This window comes from Prinia subflava, chromosome Z (genome assembly GCF_021018805.1).
Source record: "Prinia subflava isolate CZ2003 ecotype Zambia chromosome Z, Cam_Psub_1.2, whole genome shotgun sequence".
Classification (NCBI taxonomy): Eukaryota; Metazoa; Chordata; class Aves; order Passeriformes; family Cisticolidae; genus Prinia; species Prinia subflava.
In genome coordinates this window covers 99150837-99168109 of record NC_086283.1, presented here as the reverse complement: position 1 = coordinate 99168109, position 17273 = coordinate 99150837, and the positions used below count along the sequence as shown (strand labels likewise).

The 17273-nt window shown below is 35.7% G+C and overlaps 1 protein-coding gene across 3 annotated transcripts in view; it reads left to right on the top strand.

Moving 5' to 3' along the window:
* FCHO2 (FCH and mu domain containing endocytic adaptor 2) overlaps nucleotides 1-17273 on the top strand; it is a 79845-nt gene that overhangs the window by 4817 nt on the left and 57755 nt on the right. For all 3 annotated transcript variants that reach the window (XM_063422004.1, XM_063422003.1, XM_063422002.1), the window contains exons 2-6: nucleotides 4040-4131; nucleotides 9884-9958; nucleotides 11299-11440; nucleotides 11532-11684; nucleotides 15713-15817. In XM_063422004.1, the coding sequence (XP_063278074.1) occupies nucleotides 4040-4131; nucleotides 9884-9958; nucleotides 11299-11440; nucleotides 11532-11684; nucleotides 15713-15817 (567 nt within the window). The remainder of the gene's footprint in view (nucleotides 1-4039; nucleotides 4132-9883; nucleotides 9959-11298; nucleotides 11441-11531; nucleotides 11685-15712; nucleotides 15818-17273) is intronic.

Sequence of the window (17273 nt, the reverse complement as noted above, 5' to 3'; positions counted from 1 at the left end):
TTTACTTGTTTTTGAAGTCTTGCCTTCTCTAACAGCTTGGTCTCAGGGGACATCTATGCTCTAGATACAGAAGGGCTTTCTTACAGCAGTTTAGAATAGGAAATCTCAGAATGAACACCATCTTCTGAAGAGAGTTTTGTTAGCTCTGAGTAAGGAGGAGAAAACTGCTAATGGACTTCAGAGTAATTAAATGGTGCCTGTATGGAGAGAGGACCACTTATATTTTGCCTTCTCATACACAGTTTTACATTTGTTTTCTATTGAGTAATGACAGGATCTCCCTCAACAGATGGTGGTTCACCTACAAAATGACATTCAGAATGACTTTTCAAACTGATCTGGAGGTCTGTTACCTAGAGCCTGATGTTATACATGACAACAGAAGATTGTCTTTCTCCACTGTGCAACTTGCAGAAGAAGAATCTGCATCTGACTTCACTGTCTGTTATAGCAGTGGATGGTAATTGCTTATGAATGGGAGGGGAAGGTTTCATCCGTTCCCTCTACTATATTCTGCATTAATTTATTTTTGAGTAAGCCAGTACTGGTCTTCCAGTGATCACAACTATCACTCTTGCCACTAGGAAATAGCAAGTAAAAACTCCCAATGAAGAAAACGTTTCTAAGACACAATTTCCACGTACAGAATTCTATACAGTATGTGTGGAAAGGAGATACACGCAGAGAAAACAACCAAACACAAACAGTGGTGATGGCATACATGCATATAAGAGGATAGATACTTGTTGGCTGTTGTAAACTGAGCAACTTTCCTCCTAGCCACCACACACATCTGTCTCGTTATGCTAAATGCAGAGCCTTAACTCTGATTGCTGCTCTTCATGAATGCAGCTACTGAATGGAGAAGTCGTGGAAGGGCTGCATAGCTTCTTCTAAAGTAGAAAAACATCTGCTCTCTTTGTCTCATTAAACACCCCACTTAATTTGGTTTAGGTACACATATGTCTCCAAACATGAGCAGAATCATCGGGTTAGTCATCCAAACTGTTGGTCATGTGAAGAGTTTTGAAGTCTGGGATGTGTGTGCCTTTAGATAGACCCTGATATAGACAATATATGTTATACTTCACCTTATATTTACCAGTGAAGATGTGTCTTTTAGTTGTGCCAGACTTAAACCACATAGGCCCTCAAATCTGCAAGCCTGCTTTTGACTTGCTGCTGTGTTGAAACTTTAATGTGTTCTGCACATAGGTTCTTAACCTCTGATAACTATTTATAGTGTGTAAGAGATGAGGATTTCAGGAGACTCACCTCAGGAAAGTATCTGTTCTGTTTCTCTGTCATGCTTTCTACTATTCATTGTAAAGTTACAAAGAGTTGGACTGATTAGGAAACTCAATTTAAGTGGAAAAATTATTTCTTTTGCAGTAGCCTTCAGTTGCAGTTAGAGAACAAGATAATGATGGCAGTTGGTTGTTTAGGCTCATTCCATTCTCTAAAGATTTGCACAGTTACATTTCTGGTGGTTTATCAGGAAGGCTGCAGCCAGAGGCTGGGTCATGGCTGTGCTACCCTTCCTGCATTCCTAAATTGGCAGGAAATTTACAGAACTCCAATGTGGAAAAGGCCCCTTTAAAAGATTCCATTACGAAAAGTTTACAAGCAGCCTATGTTCAGCACATTTTGATAACATGTTTTAGCTGCAAGAGACACCTTAAGCCAAAGAACATTTCATAAAGGAGAATTTTATTAGTTTTTCAGGAAGAAATGCCTAACACTAATTTGTAAATGTTTATCTATAAATTTGAGCAACAGCTTTGGAGAAGTTAAACAAGAGTTATATTCTGTATTCTAATTGAAAATGCCAGTGAAGTCTTAATTATAATGCAGTGGCATTCAGGGTTTATATTCAGTAACTACATGAAGTTAATAAGTTAGTGCACCAGTATTCAAAGTTATTGTGGGCTTTAAACCACAAAGAAAAATGTTTAGATATGGGTGAAAGGGGAAAGAAACTGTTTAGACTGGTACTTGAGTAGGACAACATTTAAATAAAGTTGCATTTTCTACTAATTGATGTTTTTACCTTTCTTTTACTTTTCAAGTTTGTAAAAGCCTTGTTCAGTGAAGAGTCTTTTTAGAGTTTGCTGTATTTTCTGCTCTGTTGAGTTTTCCTTGTACTTTTTGCAGACTGTAATTGTACCTTTACCAAACTAATCTGAATTTTGGTGCACTTGGTGCAGCTTACTGCAGCCATGGAAACTATGATTTTATAGGTGTTTTTTTCCTTTGGTTTTGTTTTTCCCAGTGCTTGGAAGAAGTAAAGCAAATAATCCTGGCTAGTAATCTGCATCAAATTACCCTCAGTTATCTATTATTTGTTAATTCATGTGTCTCTATGTGGTGTCCTTTAAGGCAACTTGAAACTTAGTGGAAGTGGGCTTGATACCGCTGCTGCTGTGAAGTTTTTCCATCCACTCATGACTGCTTCTCCTTATTTAAGACGGCAGATCCCTGCATGCCTTCTCCTCCTAGCCCCACCCTCTTCTGCTGAGCAATGCAGCTTGTTTGTGTCCTTGCAATGATCTGGATCAGTGATTCTTATTTTTATTTGCCAGCTTTATTTTTCAGCTGTATGATTTCCCTGATAAGGTTTGCTTTATCGCTGCACAAACAAATTTTTGCAGAACTGAACAGGCAGAAATATTTGAAAGGCTATAAGATCAAATTCTCAGGCTTTTCTCACTGGCGGTATAGAGCTGCCTTTGTTAAAAGCCCAGGATTTTAAGGATGTCAAACTATTTAAATGCATCCAGAAGAGGACAACAAGGCTAATGAGAGTGTTGGAAGACATATCCTGTGAGGAGCCACTAAGGGCTTGTCTGGTGTGGAGAAAAGGAGACTGAGGGGTGACCTCACTGCTCTCTACAGCTTCCTGAGCAGGGGAAACGGGGAGGGCAATGCCCATCTCCTCTGCCTGGGAGCTAAGGATAGGAATGGTTGAAAACTGTACCAAGGAAGGTTCAGATTGAAAGCATTTCTTTACTCTGGGAGGGTGGTCGAACACTGGGAATGGGCTTCCTAGAGATGGTGATCAATGTCCTGAGCCTGTCATTATTTAAGGGACTTTGAACAATGCCATTAACACAATGGTTTAACTTTTGGTCATCCCCAAAGTGCTCAATCAGTTGGGCTAAATGATTGCTGTAGATCTCTTCCAGCTTCAATAGTCTACTCCATCCTGTGCCATCTCATCCTGTTCTTCTTTCCCTCACACTCTGAATATGCATTCAATTTTCCTGAGGGCACACTTTGCACCTTATATAAAAGCAGCATTATGGATCTGAAGCTTTTGTGAGAGGGAAGGGGAATGGACAGTCTGACAGAAAAACTTCAATAGTAGTAGTGTTGTTATGCTGTGCTTTGCCTTCCTTTCATTTCTGTTGCTTTCTGCTGTGAGGAGGAAGTTTGTCCTAGTGCCAGAGGTCATAAGCTGGCTGAGTTTATTAGTCAGTGCTTAGAGCAGAGTTTCAGTTTAAATAGTGATATGTCGTACTCACTGGAAATGTCTTAAAACTAAAGAATAGAGAAAGAGAAACTACGAGTGAGAAAGATAAGATCAGTCATTCTTTCTTTAACCAGTTTTACAAAAAGCAGGGGAAGGGAAATGAAGTGTGAAGGATTGGGGAAGCAGGATATGGAGTAATCCTAACTGAATTTTAGTGCATGTAAAATAATGAAAGATATGAGAGAGTACAGTATAAGAGAGAGTACAGTACTTAGTATGTGTTTAATATGATGGGAAGTGAAAGAATGCAAGACCCCTAGATATCTACAAGAGAAATGTCTTTGACTATACCCTAGAAATACGTAACAGAAAAGTAGTGGTAGCAGCTGAGGTGATTTCAGTTTAGCTTACACATTTGGGATTCATGGGAACTAACAGCAATTGCTAAAAAGCTGAGCATTAGAAATAATTAACTTCCTGATGAAGTGATTAAAATGAAAAACAGTTATTAAAATGCATAGGTTCAGCATGTTGTGTTTCATAGTTCTACCTTCTGTTTATCTTTAGGGAGAAAGGAACAATGGCTTTGATGTCCTCTATCACAATATGAAACATGGACATTTGTCAACAAAGGACTTAGCAGATTTTATTAGAGAAAGGTAAGTATTCATCCTATATTTTTAATATAGTATTTGTGGGTTTTATTGCTTGTCATTGCACTTAATAATAATGTGCTAAATATGTAAACAAAATTTAATTATCAAATTTCAATTATCATTTTAATATACTTCTCATATTCTACAGGGATATCTATGCTTATTCTATTCACTTAGAACTGAGTAGGAGCTCTTAAGCATCAGTTAATAACAAGCTTCTGATTTTTCAGGTTTCACTTAAAAGATGAGAGTAAAAATCTAGAAGTGTCACATTAGATGTCCAGCAGTTTATTTAAATTAATCCTAATTTTTCATTTTGGTTGGAAGAAAAATGATAATTTAAAGTTCCAAAATTATCAGTCTTACAACGTTTTTTTCTATAGATTTAGAATTAGGTTATTAGCAACTGCTAGTATAAACTTTTAAGAAATTATACTTTCAGAAGCTGAGACACTAGGTTTGTTAGAGAGGTGATACATAGGGACGAGAAAATAATACGCAGAAAATAACACAGGTTCTTCTATATTGGATGGAAGGAACAGGACTGAAATCTGAAAATATGGCAATTTCCAAAACAGGTGACCTAGTGCTGCATTTAGTTCTTTGCAAAGGAAGAATGCTGCTGCTACTCTTAACATATGGGTTTCCCTTCAGAGCAAAGTCACCTGTATGCCTGCTTCAGAATTTTGTCTTTCCTCAGTTCCTGACACTGAAAATAGTTCCAAGGTATTGATTAAGGGCCTGTTTCAATGCTGGCTTCTTGCAGTAGAAGTTGTCGAAAAAACTGGAATTCTGCAAAATTTAAGTTTTTGCCTCAAATAAATCTCAGTTTAAAAAGTACTTTCAAATTTCCGCGAAGTATAACCACCACAAGTCTGACAGATTCTCCATTGCACTAACATTAGTGACATTTCATAGTGAGTTGGAGAAAATCACAAAAAAACAATTCACTAAGTAGGAATGGGTGAGTTCCAAATGTGATGTCTCCTTTTGGAAAGACTGCCCAACCCAAGGAATCTGCTGCTTTACAAGTCCCCAGTTTCAGAGAAGGCATTATGAAGCCATAAAGGGTTCTAGTGAAATCCTGAGTTGGATTGATCAGAGGGGTATCACAGTATCCACATTTAGTATAAATGCTTAATGCTTCATAAACTTGCACTTTTATTATTTGTCTTTTGTTACCTGAGTGAGTTCCTGAATCTCTCCTTTGAAAGCTTCTTTAATTTTTTGGAATCATTCAGTTTTTATACCAGCACATTATAAACCTAAGTTGTACCTTACCTGGACACACTTAAGTTTACTGGTTTTACATCCTTTGTGTTTAGATTTGTAGATGAGAAATCATCTCACTCTCTCTGCTTCTTTTCTCCTTCATGTTGTATTATTTGAACATGCTCCATTTTATTCATAGTGGTCCTAAGATGAAAGTTCTTAAGTAAATGTGTAAAAAATAACTTGCTGCTGTATCTGACTTGATTTCTTTGCTTTATTATACTGACATAAGTAAAACTTGACAGTTCTTTCTACACAAAATCCCTAGTAAAAAGAATGTGACATTCTTGGATTTTTCTACCTATAAGCATCTGCAAATTAAATTTTTAATTTAAATAGTTTTTAAATTAAATAATTATTTTTAAATAACTTTAAAATTATGTGACTTTACAGTCAATAAAGAAAATCTTTGGACCTTTTTCCACATGTTAAAATGTTTCAGCTCAAGTTTCTGTCAATTATTTCTAGTTTTTTAAATAGCATTTAAAGATTAATGACCATGTAGGAATACATGATGATCCCCATGGGTACTTTATCCTTAGTGAGAGTTCAAGAAATGTTTTTTCCTGTGCATGGACCAGGATGTGCCAAAGAGATACACAGCCATCTTACAGCATATTTTGTAAGATGTGTGAAAAAATTCAGTTCTCATTAACTCACCAAGATAAAATCTGAGTGCTATATTGCAATTTACTTGACCAAGCTGCAGTATTGTTCCTTAAGGGTAAATTGTCCATGTCAGGGATGCAGACCAGCTGCACTAAATTCAGTCCTTTCCAATGACTTTCTTCCATTAGGATATTAAACTTCCCTTGTGTATTCTTCAGCCCTGTTTTTCTGCTGCGTCTGGATAAGCCAGGCTGCAATTAACAAAAATCAATTGAGTAACAAATTGATACTTCTTTTCAAGTAAGGGATGAATGATCAATCACAGCCCAAGCTAATTGCTTGTGACATAGAGTTTAGAGTCAAAGAAATAAAAAGACTTCAAATATTTGGTGTCCTTACTTTAATAAAAATATTTAAGGGTCCATATACGTGCAGTGAAACCCTTTGCTGCTGTTGTGAAGTTACTGTGGAATGTCATTCAGCTTCTTGGGAAATAAAAACGGTTCAGTAGAAGACATTTTTATACATGGGCCAAGTTCTTGGTCTCAAAAAGAAACTGGACTGGGCAGTACTTAAACAGTATTTTACAATGATTCAGTTGTCTTGTCCGTGATGTATTTTGCACATTTGTTAATTGCAAAGAAGTTAGGAGGGGTTGCACACAGTTATCTGTTTCCTCTTCCTTCTGCAGATTATAGTCTGAATATTGGTTTACAGTATTGTTTTCTGCTGGAAATATATTAAGTGGATGAGCAAAATATATTAGGAGCCATCTAAAAGACACAAAAGTCAAGGCATAGTGTTTTTATGCCTTGACTTTTGTGTAGCTGATTTTCTGAACTCTTCCCTATGAAAACCAAATTTACACACAAATCCGTTCTTCCATTGCTCTTTATACAGTGGATACATAAGAGAGTGAAAACTGAAAACTATTGAATAGGTAGAGACAGATCCGAGTTGGCGGTAATACTTTTAACAAGTTGGAGCTCACTCTTTCTAGGCAGAGCAGTCATCTGGTCAGCTGGGCTTGCTGCAGTGTCCAGACTAGCCAGAAGAATCACTTTCTATGAGGTGATTTTGCATGGAAATGAGAGGTGGGTCAATGCATTTGGATGTACAGACTGCTTAGGGCACAAAGGACACGTCTGTGTGAACGCATCCCTGTTACTTGTACTGTTCAGAATAGTGTTTTAGGTATGTGTAGCCTAACTGGGGAACAGTATTGTTGCCTTTTCTTCAGCCTTAGAAATGATAACGAAAAAATGTGTCAGATAAAGATAAGGAATAATTTTTAAAATTATTGTTGTCTTAAGCATTTGCTTAAAAAAAATATTTCAAAACTTCTGTAAGAACATTCTGAGATTGTGAAGGTTTTTTTTCTGAGAATAACAAACATTTGAAATATGTCAATTTGTAATAATATTTCTATGCTGTATCTGCTGTTCCTACTTGATACCCTAGAAGGAGCAGAAGTTTTCCTCCTTGTCTGTGTTCAGTGAGTCAATACCAATATGATTTTGACTTTCTGAGTTTTGTTCTTGAGTATTTGTTATTAGTCACGTACTAAAAGAACTGAGGGCCATTTGGATCTGTGGTTCAGAAATCTGTCATCTGCAGGAATTTTCTGGCAGGCAGTCTGCTCAGTATTGGTAAATCTTGAGTAGGGCAGGTTATCTTATCTGCTGAATGATTAGACACCATTTCTCAAAATCATCAAATCTTGGAATGGTTTGGGTTAGAAGGGATGTTAAAGGTTATTGAGTTCCAACCCCTGCTGTTGTGGTCAGGGACATCCTTCACTAGACAAGGTTGCTCAAGGCCCCGTCCAACCTGGCCTTGAGTAAAGGCCATGCTTCGTTGATAAAGCATGTAGAAATCTGTAGTTTTTAAAGAAGTCAAAATAAGAAGGTTGAGCTGCCTGCATAGTTGTTTATTTCTTTATATATGGGGAAGATTTTGTAGGTGAACTGTCATGTTTGTGTGCATTTAAAATCTAAACTTTTTATATCTAAGAAATCACTCCCTTTTTCTTGGAAAGAAATAGGTACAGGAATGTGTTGTTTTTTCTCCAGGAGTCTTCCTAATGTTTTCCTGCACCAGTTGTCTGTAGGCATCATAGGAAGAATCTTTTAGATTAGATGAAACTAGCAATGGATATCTTTCCATTTAACTTTTAAATATTTAGCAGATCCCAGGCAAAGACACATGTCCAAGTGGGTGAAAATTAATTTACTAAGAAAATCATAGTCTGTTACCTGTACAACAGAGTGCTCTGTAAAGTGAGTTGATGGAACAAATGTGCTAACTGGTTATCTTTTGGTTCTTAGTGTTTTTAACTGATGTATGTTAATACTCTGTGGTAAATTGCAGAACTGCAGTTTTACAGAGATAGTTCAGGGAAGTGTAAATTGGCTCAAAGAAAAATGTTGTGGATTTTGCTCAGAATTCTTATGTTTAAAGAGAAGAAATAAGGCAGTACATTATGAACTGGAGAACTTTCACAGAAGATATAGATGATTAGTCAAAACATATTGTTCATCATGATAATTAGATTTTAAAAAATCATTGTCTATGCTTGGTTCATATGTACTTGACATTGTGCAGTGTGCAAGATTTCCAAACCTTGGAAAGTTTAACTTTTTCTTATCATCTAAGATATGATCATGTATGGAAGGAGGATAAAGTTAATTGACTTTTTTTTATGGTGAATAACTTTGCAATGGGTGATATTCAAAATGAAATTTATTTGTTGCATGTTGCAGTTTAATCTCCTTCTCCAAATAGATTTCCAGCTAACTAACTGGATAGTTATTTTGGAAATTCATCAGGTTTTAGGTGAATACTTCTACTTTGTTTTCGTATTTTCACAAGAAAATTCTTTTTGCTTGTAAACTGTTGCTGTACAGGAGAAATAATAACTTCTGTCTTGGGTTATAGTCATGGTATACTTGAGAGAGGGATGAATTCTTCTGCCTTTTTTTTTTTTCCTCTTTTGTCCTGTGTAAAGGTATTACACAGCAGGAAAGAAATTGCTCCAAGCTTTTCAAGAAAAGACAATTACAGTATTTACTCAAATCTAGTATGCTTCTGAATCTATGTTGACACTACATAATGAATACTGGTTTAGGGTGAAAATTTAAAATACTGTGTATCTTTAATAATGGGAGGATGAGGAAGATTGATATAGAAGGACTTGCAGGGAGTCAGTGCTGTGAAAGGTGATTCGATGGCAATTTTCCCTGCAGAAACTCTAAGGGGGGAATCTGTGCCAACCCTTGGATTTTGCATCTCTAAAAGACAAGTGAAATTGTTTGTCTGAGTGAAGGAAAATTTAAGAACACTTTGTCTATTTTCCAAATCAAATATCACTATGTGAAGAACTTAAAGCAACAAAACAGCCTACCACCAACAAGAAGACTAAACTAGACCTCATTTTGTTTAATGTGATTGCTCAGTAAATATTTGTTTGTTGTAAATTTTTCATTACAAATACATTTTATTTTATTGCTGTGTACCACTCTCCTGCTTAGATAGTGCTGGATAGATCATTGTTATGATGCTTTGTTATGTCTGTTACTAAGGAATGTTATTGGTCATTGAGAACAGCAAGCAGAGAGGAAGAAATTGTCTTTTTCAAGCTTTAAATTCCTGGGTTTTACTTGTTCTGCTCCTTGCAGTGTTTTGTCACAGGGTTCTTAGATTTATTTTTTTTTTAATATACTTAAGTGTTTTTTTGTATAGCTTTTGAGAGATCATTTAAATGGAGTCATTTTTAGCTCATGTGAGAAGTCTTCTGTTTTGTACCTTTAGAATGCATATTCAGTTTTCATACCTTCATAATTTTGGTTATTGTTTTTATGGCTTTCTTTGGCAGGGCTACCATAGAGGAGACATATTCAAGGTCGATGACAAAACTAGCCAAATCAGCAAGCAATTACACACAACTTGGGTAAGTGAGTGTGAATAAAGGGGAAGAAAGTGATTGTATACATGGTTAGAATCAAGTTTGATTCTGAATATTTTATGAATGATGTTGAAGGGTAGTACAACTTTGACACCTTTAAAATTGATTGTTAGGTCTGTAGTAATGGTGCAAAAATTCATGCAGCTATGACAAAGAGAAAGACAATGCAGTTCTTTGAAACACAATAAAAAGACAAAAGCCCAAACACAGATAAACTGTTTTTTCCTCTGTGTTTAAAGCTGAGCTCTTTTCAGACATGGTGACTTCTATTACATCCTCTTGAGTCTATGGAAATTATTTTGAAGAGTGAACATATGGCCTGCAAATGTGGCAGTGAATTTATTTATTTCTATTATTTCTGGTTTTTTGAGTGTTATCTGGTCTCAGAGGTGTTCAGAATGAGAATTTGCCACAGATTTATTCCATAGTCAAATGGAAGTTTTATATACAGGGTTTGTTTTTAAAAACTAGAACTATTAATGGATGCTTTCTCATAAGAAAGATTAAGCCAGTGAAAACTCAGACTTCCGAGAAAAACTAGATTTACTTTTTTTAATTTATAGTAATGTGATCTAGAAATGTGGGGAGCTTTCATCAGTGGATAATTTGATAATAGTTAAACTAATAAGCAGATACAAAAGCTTTGAATATAAGAGCTTTAAAGCCCGTGGTTAATATTGCTTTTTAGCAGCATTAACTATAATAGCAAGACAGAAGTATGTCTTTTGTACCTTTAGAATGCATATTCAGTTTTCATACCTTCATACCTTTCTCCATAAGCTGGAGAAAGTCAATTCAGCACAGAAATCTGAATCTGAGAAACGATCCCACCTCTTTGTTCATCTTTGTTAATCAGTAAATCCCTTTTAGTGGCATCTTTGCCAATATTTTTTCCTCCATCTTGTGGCTGCAATGATGTAAGACAACTAGAAATGTAACTAACCAAGAAATTCCTGATTTGTTCACACTGTTCAAGTATATCCATAGTAGTACTTACTACATGTTAAATTATTTTAAGCTGGTTTTGCACCATCTTGGCACTTGGCATTATTGTATGATCATCATAGTATTAAATGAAATTTGCTGTGTTTTACTTATTGGAGTCAATACAAGTAAAACATAAACCATGGAAAAATTAGTAGAAAGGATGCCAAGTACATTTGGAACATATTTAATAAGAATTTATGGCAGTTGTTGGGTGTTTTGCTTGTTTCACTTTTAGGAGGAGAAGTGAATGGTAAACTTACTGATTACTCTTTAGCACTACTAAAAAAAGTGCCAATTGAAGACAAAAAACCAGATTAACATTGTTTTCCACAATCCAGGACATTTGCACCAGTTTGGGATGTTTTCAAAACCTCAACAGAAAAACTAGCAAGTTGTCACTTGGATCTTGTGCGAAGATTACAGGAGCTAATCAAAGAAGTTCACAAGTATGGAGATGAACAGATCAAAGCTTATAAAAAGGTTATTAATTCATTTTCTTATATATGCCAAATAACTTGTTAACACTGAAATTAAAATGGTTTGGTTTTGACAACCATGTGATATTTGGCAGACTAAAGAAGACGTTTCAGGAACTTTGGAAGCAGTGCAAAATATTCAGAGTATCACTCAGGCCTTGCAGAAATCAAAAGAAAACTACAATGCAAAGTGTGTGGAGCAAGAACGCTTGAAAAAGGAAGGAGCAACACAGAGAGAAATTGAAAAGGTAGCTCTGTCACATCTTACTTTAACTGTGTTACTAGTTGTCTTACATGTTCACCTTGTATTAGTAAGTGGAATACTCAGAAAAGGTTAAACATACTTGGAAATTGTGACTATTTTGCGATATGCATGATATCACGAATACCTAGATATGTTTCATTTACACTTACCTCCTTGTCTGGTCTTACTGTACTGTAGTTCTAATTCTTCACTTTGTAAATACCTGCATCAAATGATAGTTTTGTGTAGTGGCTTTAACAGAAGTGGTGCTCAATTGTTTAGCATCTCTTATGTTTTTGAATATATTTCCTTAAGTGAATACTCAATGCCATTGTTACTGAGCTCAGGAGTAATTGTTATATCCCTGCAATGAGAGACAGTAGCTGAGTACATGACCATTTGAAGTCTGCCAAGTAAAGAAAAAGGTGTTATCGACACCTTCACTGCTATTTTAATAGGTTGCAATCTCATGGACCAGAGACTCAAGGGATGAGTGTTTGAGGTGTATTTAGTACTGTCCTTGGGTTATGGTGCAGGGGCTGATCCATTCACAGAATCAATGCTGGGGTTGACAGGGATCTCTGGAAGTTATCCTGTCTGTTCCTCATGCTCAGCCAGGGCCATCTCAAGCCAGTTTCACAAGACCTTGTCTAGATAGCTTGCTCTTAGTGTCTTCATGGGTGGAGATTCCCCAGGTCCCTCTGGGCAACATGTGCCAGGGCTCAGTCACCTTCACAGGAAAAAGGTGTTTTCTGATGTTCAGAGGGAGGGAACAATTGTGTTTTCTGTTAGTGCCCATTGTCTCTGGTTCTATCACTGGGCACTGCTGAAAAGGGCCTGACTTTGTCTTCTGTGTACCCTCCCTTCAGGTATTTACATCTATTGGTAAGATTCTCCCTAAGGCTTCCTTGCCCCAGGCTGAACAGTTCCAGCAGTCTCAGTTTTTTTCTTAGGAGAGAGATGTCAGTTCCTTAATTATTGTCATGCCCCTTTGCTGAACTCTCTCCCAGTATGTCCATGTCTCACTTGCAATAAAAAAATCCAGAACTAGACTCCACTGGAGGCTCATCAGTGCTGAGTAGAAGGGAAGCATCCCCCTCCTTGACTACTCAACTTTCCTGAGTTGTGAAAAAAGTAACTTTTCCCGTTTTCAGGAATCTAACGAGTAAAGTGATTACCTTTCCTTGTCTCTAATTATAACTTCTCTTGTTAAATCTTGATTCCTCTGGCTATTTCCATTTCAATTAGCTGGCCTGTGTTGAATTTTGTTCTTGTTAGAATGATCCTTTTGCTTTCAGTCCTGCTAATAGGACTAGATAGAGAAGATAGCATTGGTTCTTGTCTTCACTAATGACAAAAATGATTCTGTTCACTATGTTTCAACTGTTTTATCTCAGTATAAATCTAGCTTTTTTCCCCCAGCTTCTGTCTCAAATGACAGTTTATGCTGCGTTCCAGATATGAATCAGATGTGTGTTGGCAGATGTTTTCCTGCCAGTGTATTCAAAGTATATTTTTTCTGAATTCTTGTAAGTAGAGTTTCAGTAGGAGAGGTTGACTTGAGGGAAGGCTTTTTAAGATGTAGCATTACCCTTGTTTATTTGGAAACAGAAAAAATGTTCAACATGACAGATGTCTATATGAGAAGGGAGAAAGAGGAAGCACTATAGAAGAAGGGTAATCTTTTTACTGTATTATGTATCTTCCTTAGATATAATTCTGTCATAATTGAATGCTCTGCAAGTATTTAAAATACGTTTCCAGTAGAAGCAGGTAACTGACATTGTCACATCACTTCAGTTGTGCCTCTATTCAAATTTGCACTTGCAATTTTGTAAACAGAGTGACTAAAGATTGTAATTATTTATTTTTCCTTTGGTAGAAAATAGATGTATTACTTTCAGTGCAACATGAAAACTATTTACTGACAAAATCACAGATTAATTCCTTTCTCAGAAAACAAGGGATCTGCATCAGTTTACTAAGAGTTTATCAGAAGGCCAAATGTTTGGAGAAATACTTTAGTGAAGAATCTAAGGAGGTATCTGAGACCTTGCAAGCCTCATTGCAGCTGGAAGTTAATACTAACTTGCATAATAATTTCCTGTTTTTCTCTGACATATAAACTTCTCTATTTATAGTGACTTGACAAAAAATAAGTGGCTGATCCTTATTCTTTCACATACTGTAAATCTGGTAAATACAGTTCTAGCAATTGCTGTTTCTGAGAATAATCACATCCTATTTTCAAAAGAGATTACTAGTTAGTCATGCACTGTCCATGTGTTTTATAATTTTTTCTGTCCTGCTGAGTACTTAGTTTTTTAATTGCTCTTCAACATGTAATACTGGTATTCTGCTCATTGTTAAACATGATGGGAGATGGAGATGTTTTTGTTTTGTCAAACTCCCTTGCACATAGGGTTCAATTAAAAACACTTTTGCCAAGAACACCCCATTTTTACATCTTCTAGCTTGACATTTCCTTCCTTTTCAGTGATTAAATTTGGAATCAACTTCAAAGCAATCTCAATTTTAAAAGCAAGATTTCATGGAGCGTGTTGTATTTTCAACATACTAAATGGCAGCTGGGAAACATGATAGGACTGTGTGCTCCTCAGTAATTCTCCTTTGTAAATGTGTAAGAGTGAGACTCATGAAGTAAAATTCAGCATAATAAACTGATAGATTTGATACAACTTTTCTGAATAATCCACATTCTTGTTACAGGAAGTATTTTCATGTTCTGTTATGCTGAGTTTAGAAGACTTTGTGACTAAGGTCTGCTTAGGCTTTCTTCATAACTGGGGAAACAACTAGATTTGGTTCCTGTTCCTTTGTAGTTCTAATGATATACTGTTACTCATGATTATCTGGGTTTTTTTCTCTTGGATGTTGTGGAATCTCTCTCTCTATTGCCAGAGGACATCTTTCTATTAATTCATTTGAAATTATAGATAGCAGTCAGCTTTACAAATCATTGCAACCATTATAAAAATGGTTATAATAAATAAAAAATAGTTTCCGTTAGACAGATGAGACTTTTTTGAAAGAAGTAGGAGGGCTACTCAGAATTCGAACAAATAGAAAATGTACAATTCTCTTTACTGATGTCATTAACAATTCAGGAATACTTTTGTGTTACAACTGATGGGAAACTTCAGAGAGATAGTAAGCATATTAAATAAAGAAGCTAGGAAAGAAAATGGTGTTCAAGATGATTATCATTGGTGTTTAACGTGGAAATAGATTATCAAAGGTTTGAAAGGCTTCATCTCATGCATCACGCTGTAAACTTTGAAAATAGCTTATTCTCTAATACAATCATCACTTCAGTCAGTTTTGTTCTCCATGTAATACTGAGGTTTTCCTGTAGTTTGTTTTGTGTTTCATTTAACTCCCAGAAAGAAGATTTTGGTTTATTAGCAACAAATAATGAAAAATATAAATCTCCAAAGGACTATTAATAATAACACTGACCTGCCTAAATCTGACCTTCACTATATTCTGCACTAGCTTCCCTTTCAAATACCTGTTAATCCATTGATGTAACTCCCATACTTTTGAGTTTCTCTCTTCATTTCTAAGAAAACTTCACCATCATGTGTTTATCTTTTATTCTTTCAGAATTACACTTATAACTGTCTGCTCTGTATTCTAACCCTTCTTTTTTCATATTTTGCTGTTGCAAATATAAATTTATTCGTATTTGACAAGAGCTAATGAGTCCTCCTCAGCAATAAAAAATTGATTTAAAAATAAGTTTTGTTATAAATATTTTAATGAAATTTCCATTGCTTAAAGAGGAAGGGATTTAATTGAGTTAATTTGTTACAATTTTATGTGATTTATGTTTAGTAAAATCTCTAATTGCCCTTATCTGAGATATTTGGTGTTGAAATTTCGTTACGACACTTCTCTGTTTTGGTGTGCCCCAGGATAATTTCTAGAGATCATCCTAGGCTTTCTTTTAATAGTAACTTAAAAAACCAATATGTGTGACATTTAACACATTTTTGTATTCATCTATAGGCAGCAGTTAAATCTAAAAAAGCAACAGATACCTATAAACTGTATGTGGAGAAGTATGCTGCATTTAAATCCGATTTTGAACTGAAAATGACAGAAACAGCACAGGTAAGTGTTGCATTAAATGAGTTACCTTTGAAGTTGGTTATTCTGTATTCTGTTTAATTTCTGGAGCCATCTGAACATAAAGATTTCAAAAAACTAGTTCTTTCTTTTGAAAGGCAAACACTGACCTTGTATGTTGTGATAGCACTGTCCTTGAATGGCACAGTGGTATGCTGGCACTGTAGAAGACATTTTGGAGAAAGTTTTGGAAGAAAGAAAAATGAGCTTTTGGATGTATTGTACATCCATTGTGTTTATGTGGAAAATACTCTGAAGTGCTGGGCACCCTGAACTCATTCATAGGAATTTTAATATTGGGATCCATTTTGGCTTTTCATTATTATTCCATCAAAATTCTTAAGTTACGGTTTGTTAAAATGTCTACCCAAGATTTACCTGAGGTTATGAAAAACCATTACAGCTGTTTGAGTTTCTGGGGATTTTTAAAAGATTGGAAGATTTCAGGTTTTCTGTATCAATGCATATGCCATTTCTTGTGACATTTTAAACCATGTTTGGCTAAATGTCCTTAGTTCCTTAACTGTAGCTATCCTTGTACTTAAAATTTGTATTTTTACCTAATGTTATAGTGGGCACTTGTAAACTTTCTATATCTGTCGATGCTAGAAAGGAAAATTGTCATTCTGCCAATTAAAGATATATGTGTGGAATTCATCTTTAAGTATAATGGTGTAGCTGCATACATAGTTTGGTTGCACAATTGCTATTTTAGAGATGATGTGATAGGAGAAATAACATCTGTGAATATATGGAAGCGCACGTCTATGTGAAGCACACCCTGTATTATCTTAATTCAGCATACATTTCACTTGAAAATACTGATTAGTTCTGAAAATTAAACTATGAAGGGTGTATTTTCATTTTTTTTCAGTGCAAAATCAGTTGGTTTAGCTTAAATCTGTTTTACAGTGTCCAGTAAAAGGAGTAAATTCATGGGGTAGGCTACAGAGGATGACCATATCTTCTGTAATTAAGAAGAAGGCTGCTGAAGAAAAAGCAAATAATTTTAATCTCACTGTGATGTGATGAATGGAGAGGTACATAACTATGGCAGAATATTGAGGGTCTAAGAAGCTAGAGATATGTCTTGCATGTATGGAATCGTGTTTGTGAATGAGAGTAGCAGGAGGTACAACATGGGGATCTCCACAGAACCCTGTGCAAATTGGAGACAGGATTAAGTGGTCCACCAAAGTCTGGACACACTTGAAAAGGCAATTACAGAAACAGGCAGAGAACTAGGAAAGAGCAGAAGTAAACAAGGATTTCAAGACTGTTATGGCTGGCTGTTGGGGAGGATGAGAACATTTTTAGTTCTGGTTTTTGGCCAGGAAGGGGCCATTGAAAACTTTGGAAGGGATTTTTAAATGGCTATCAGCTGACAGCCTGGGTAAAAAGGAACCAACTGCAAAAATTATGTATGATGAGTTTAAAGATC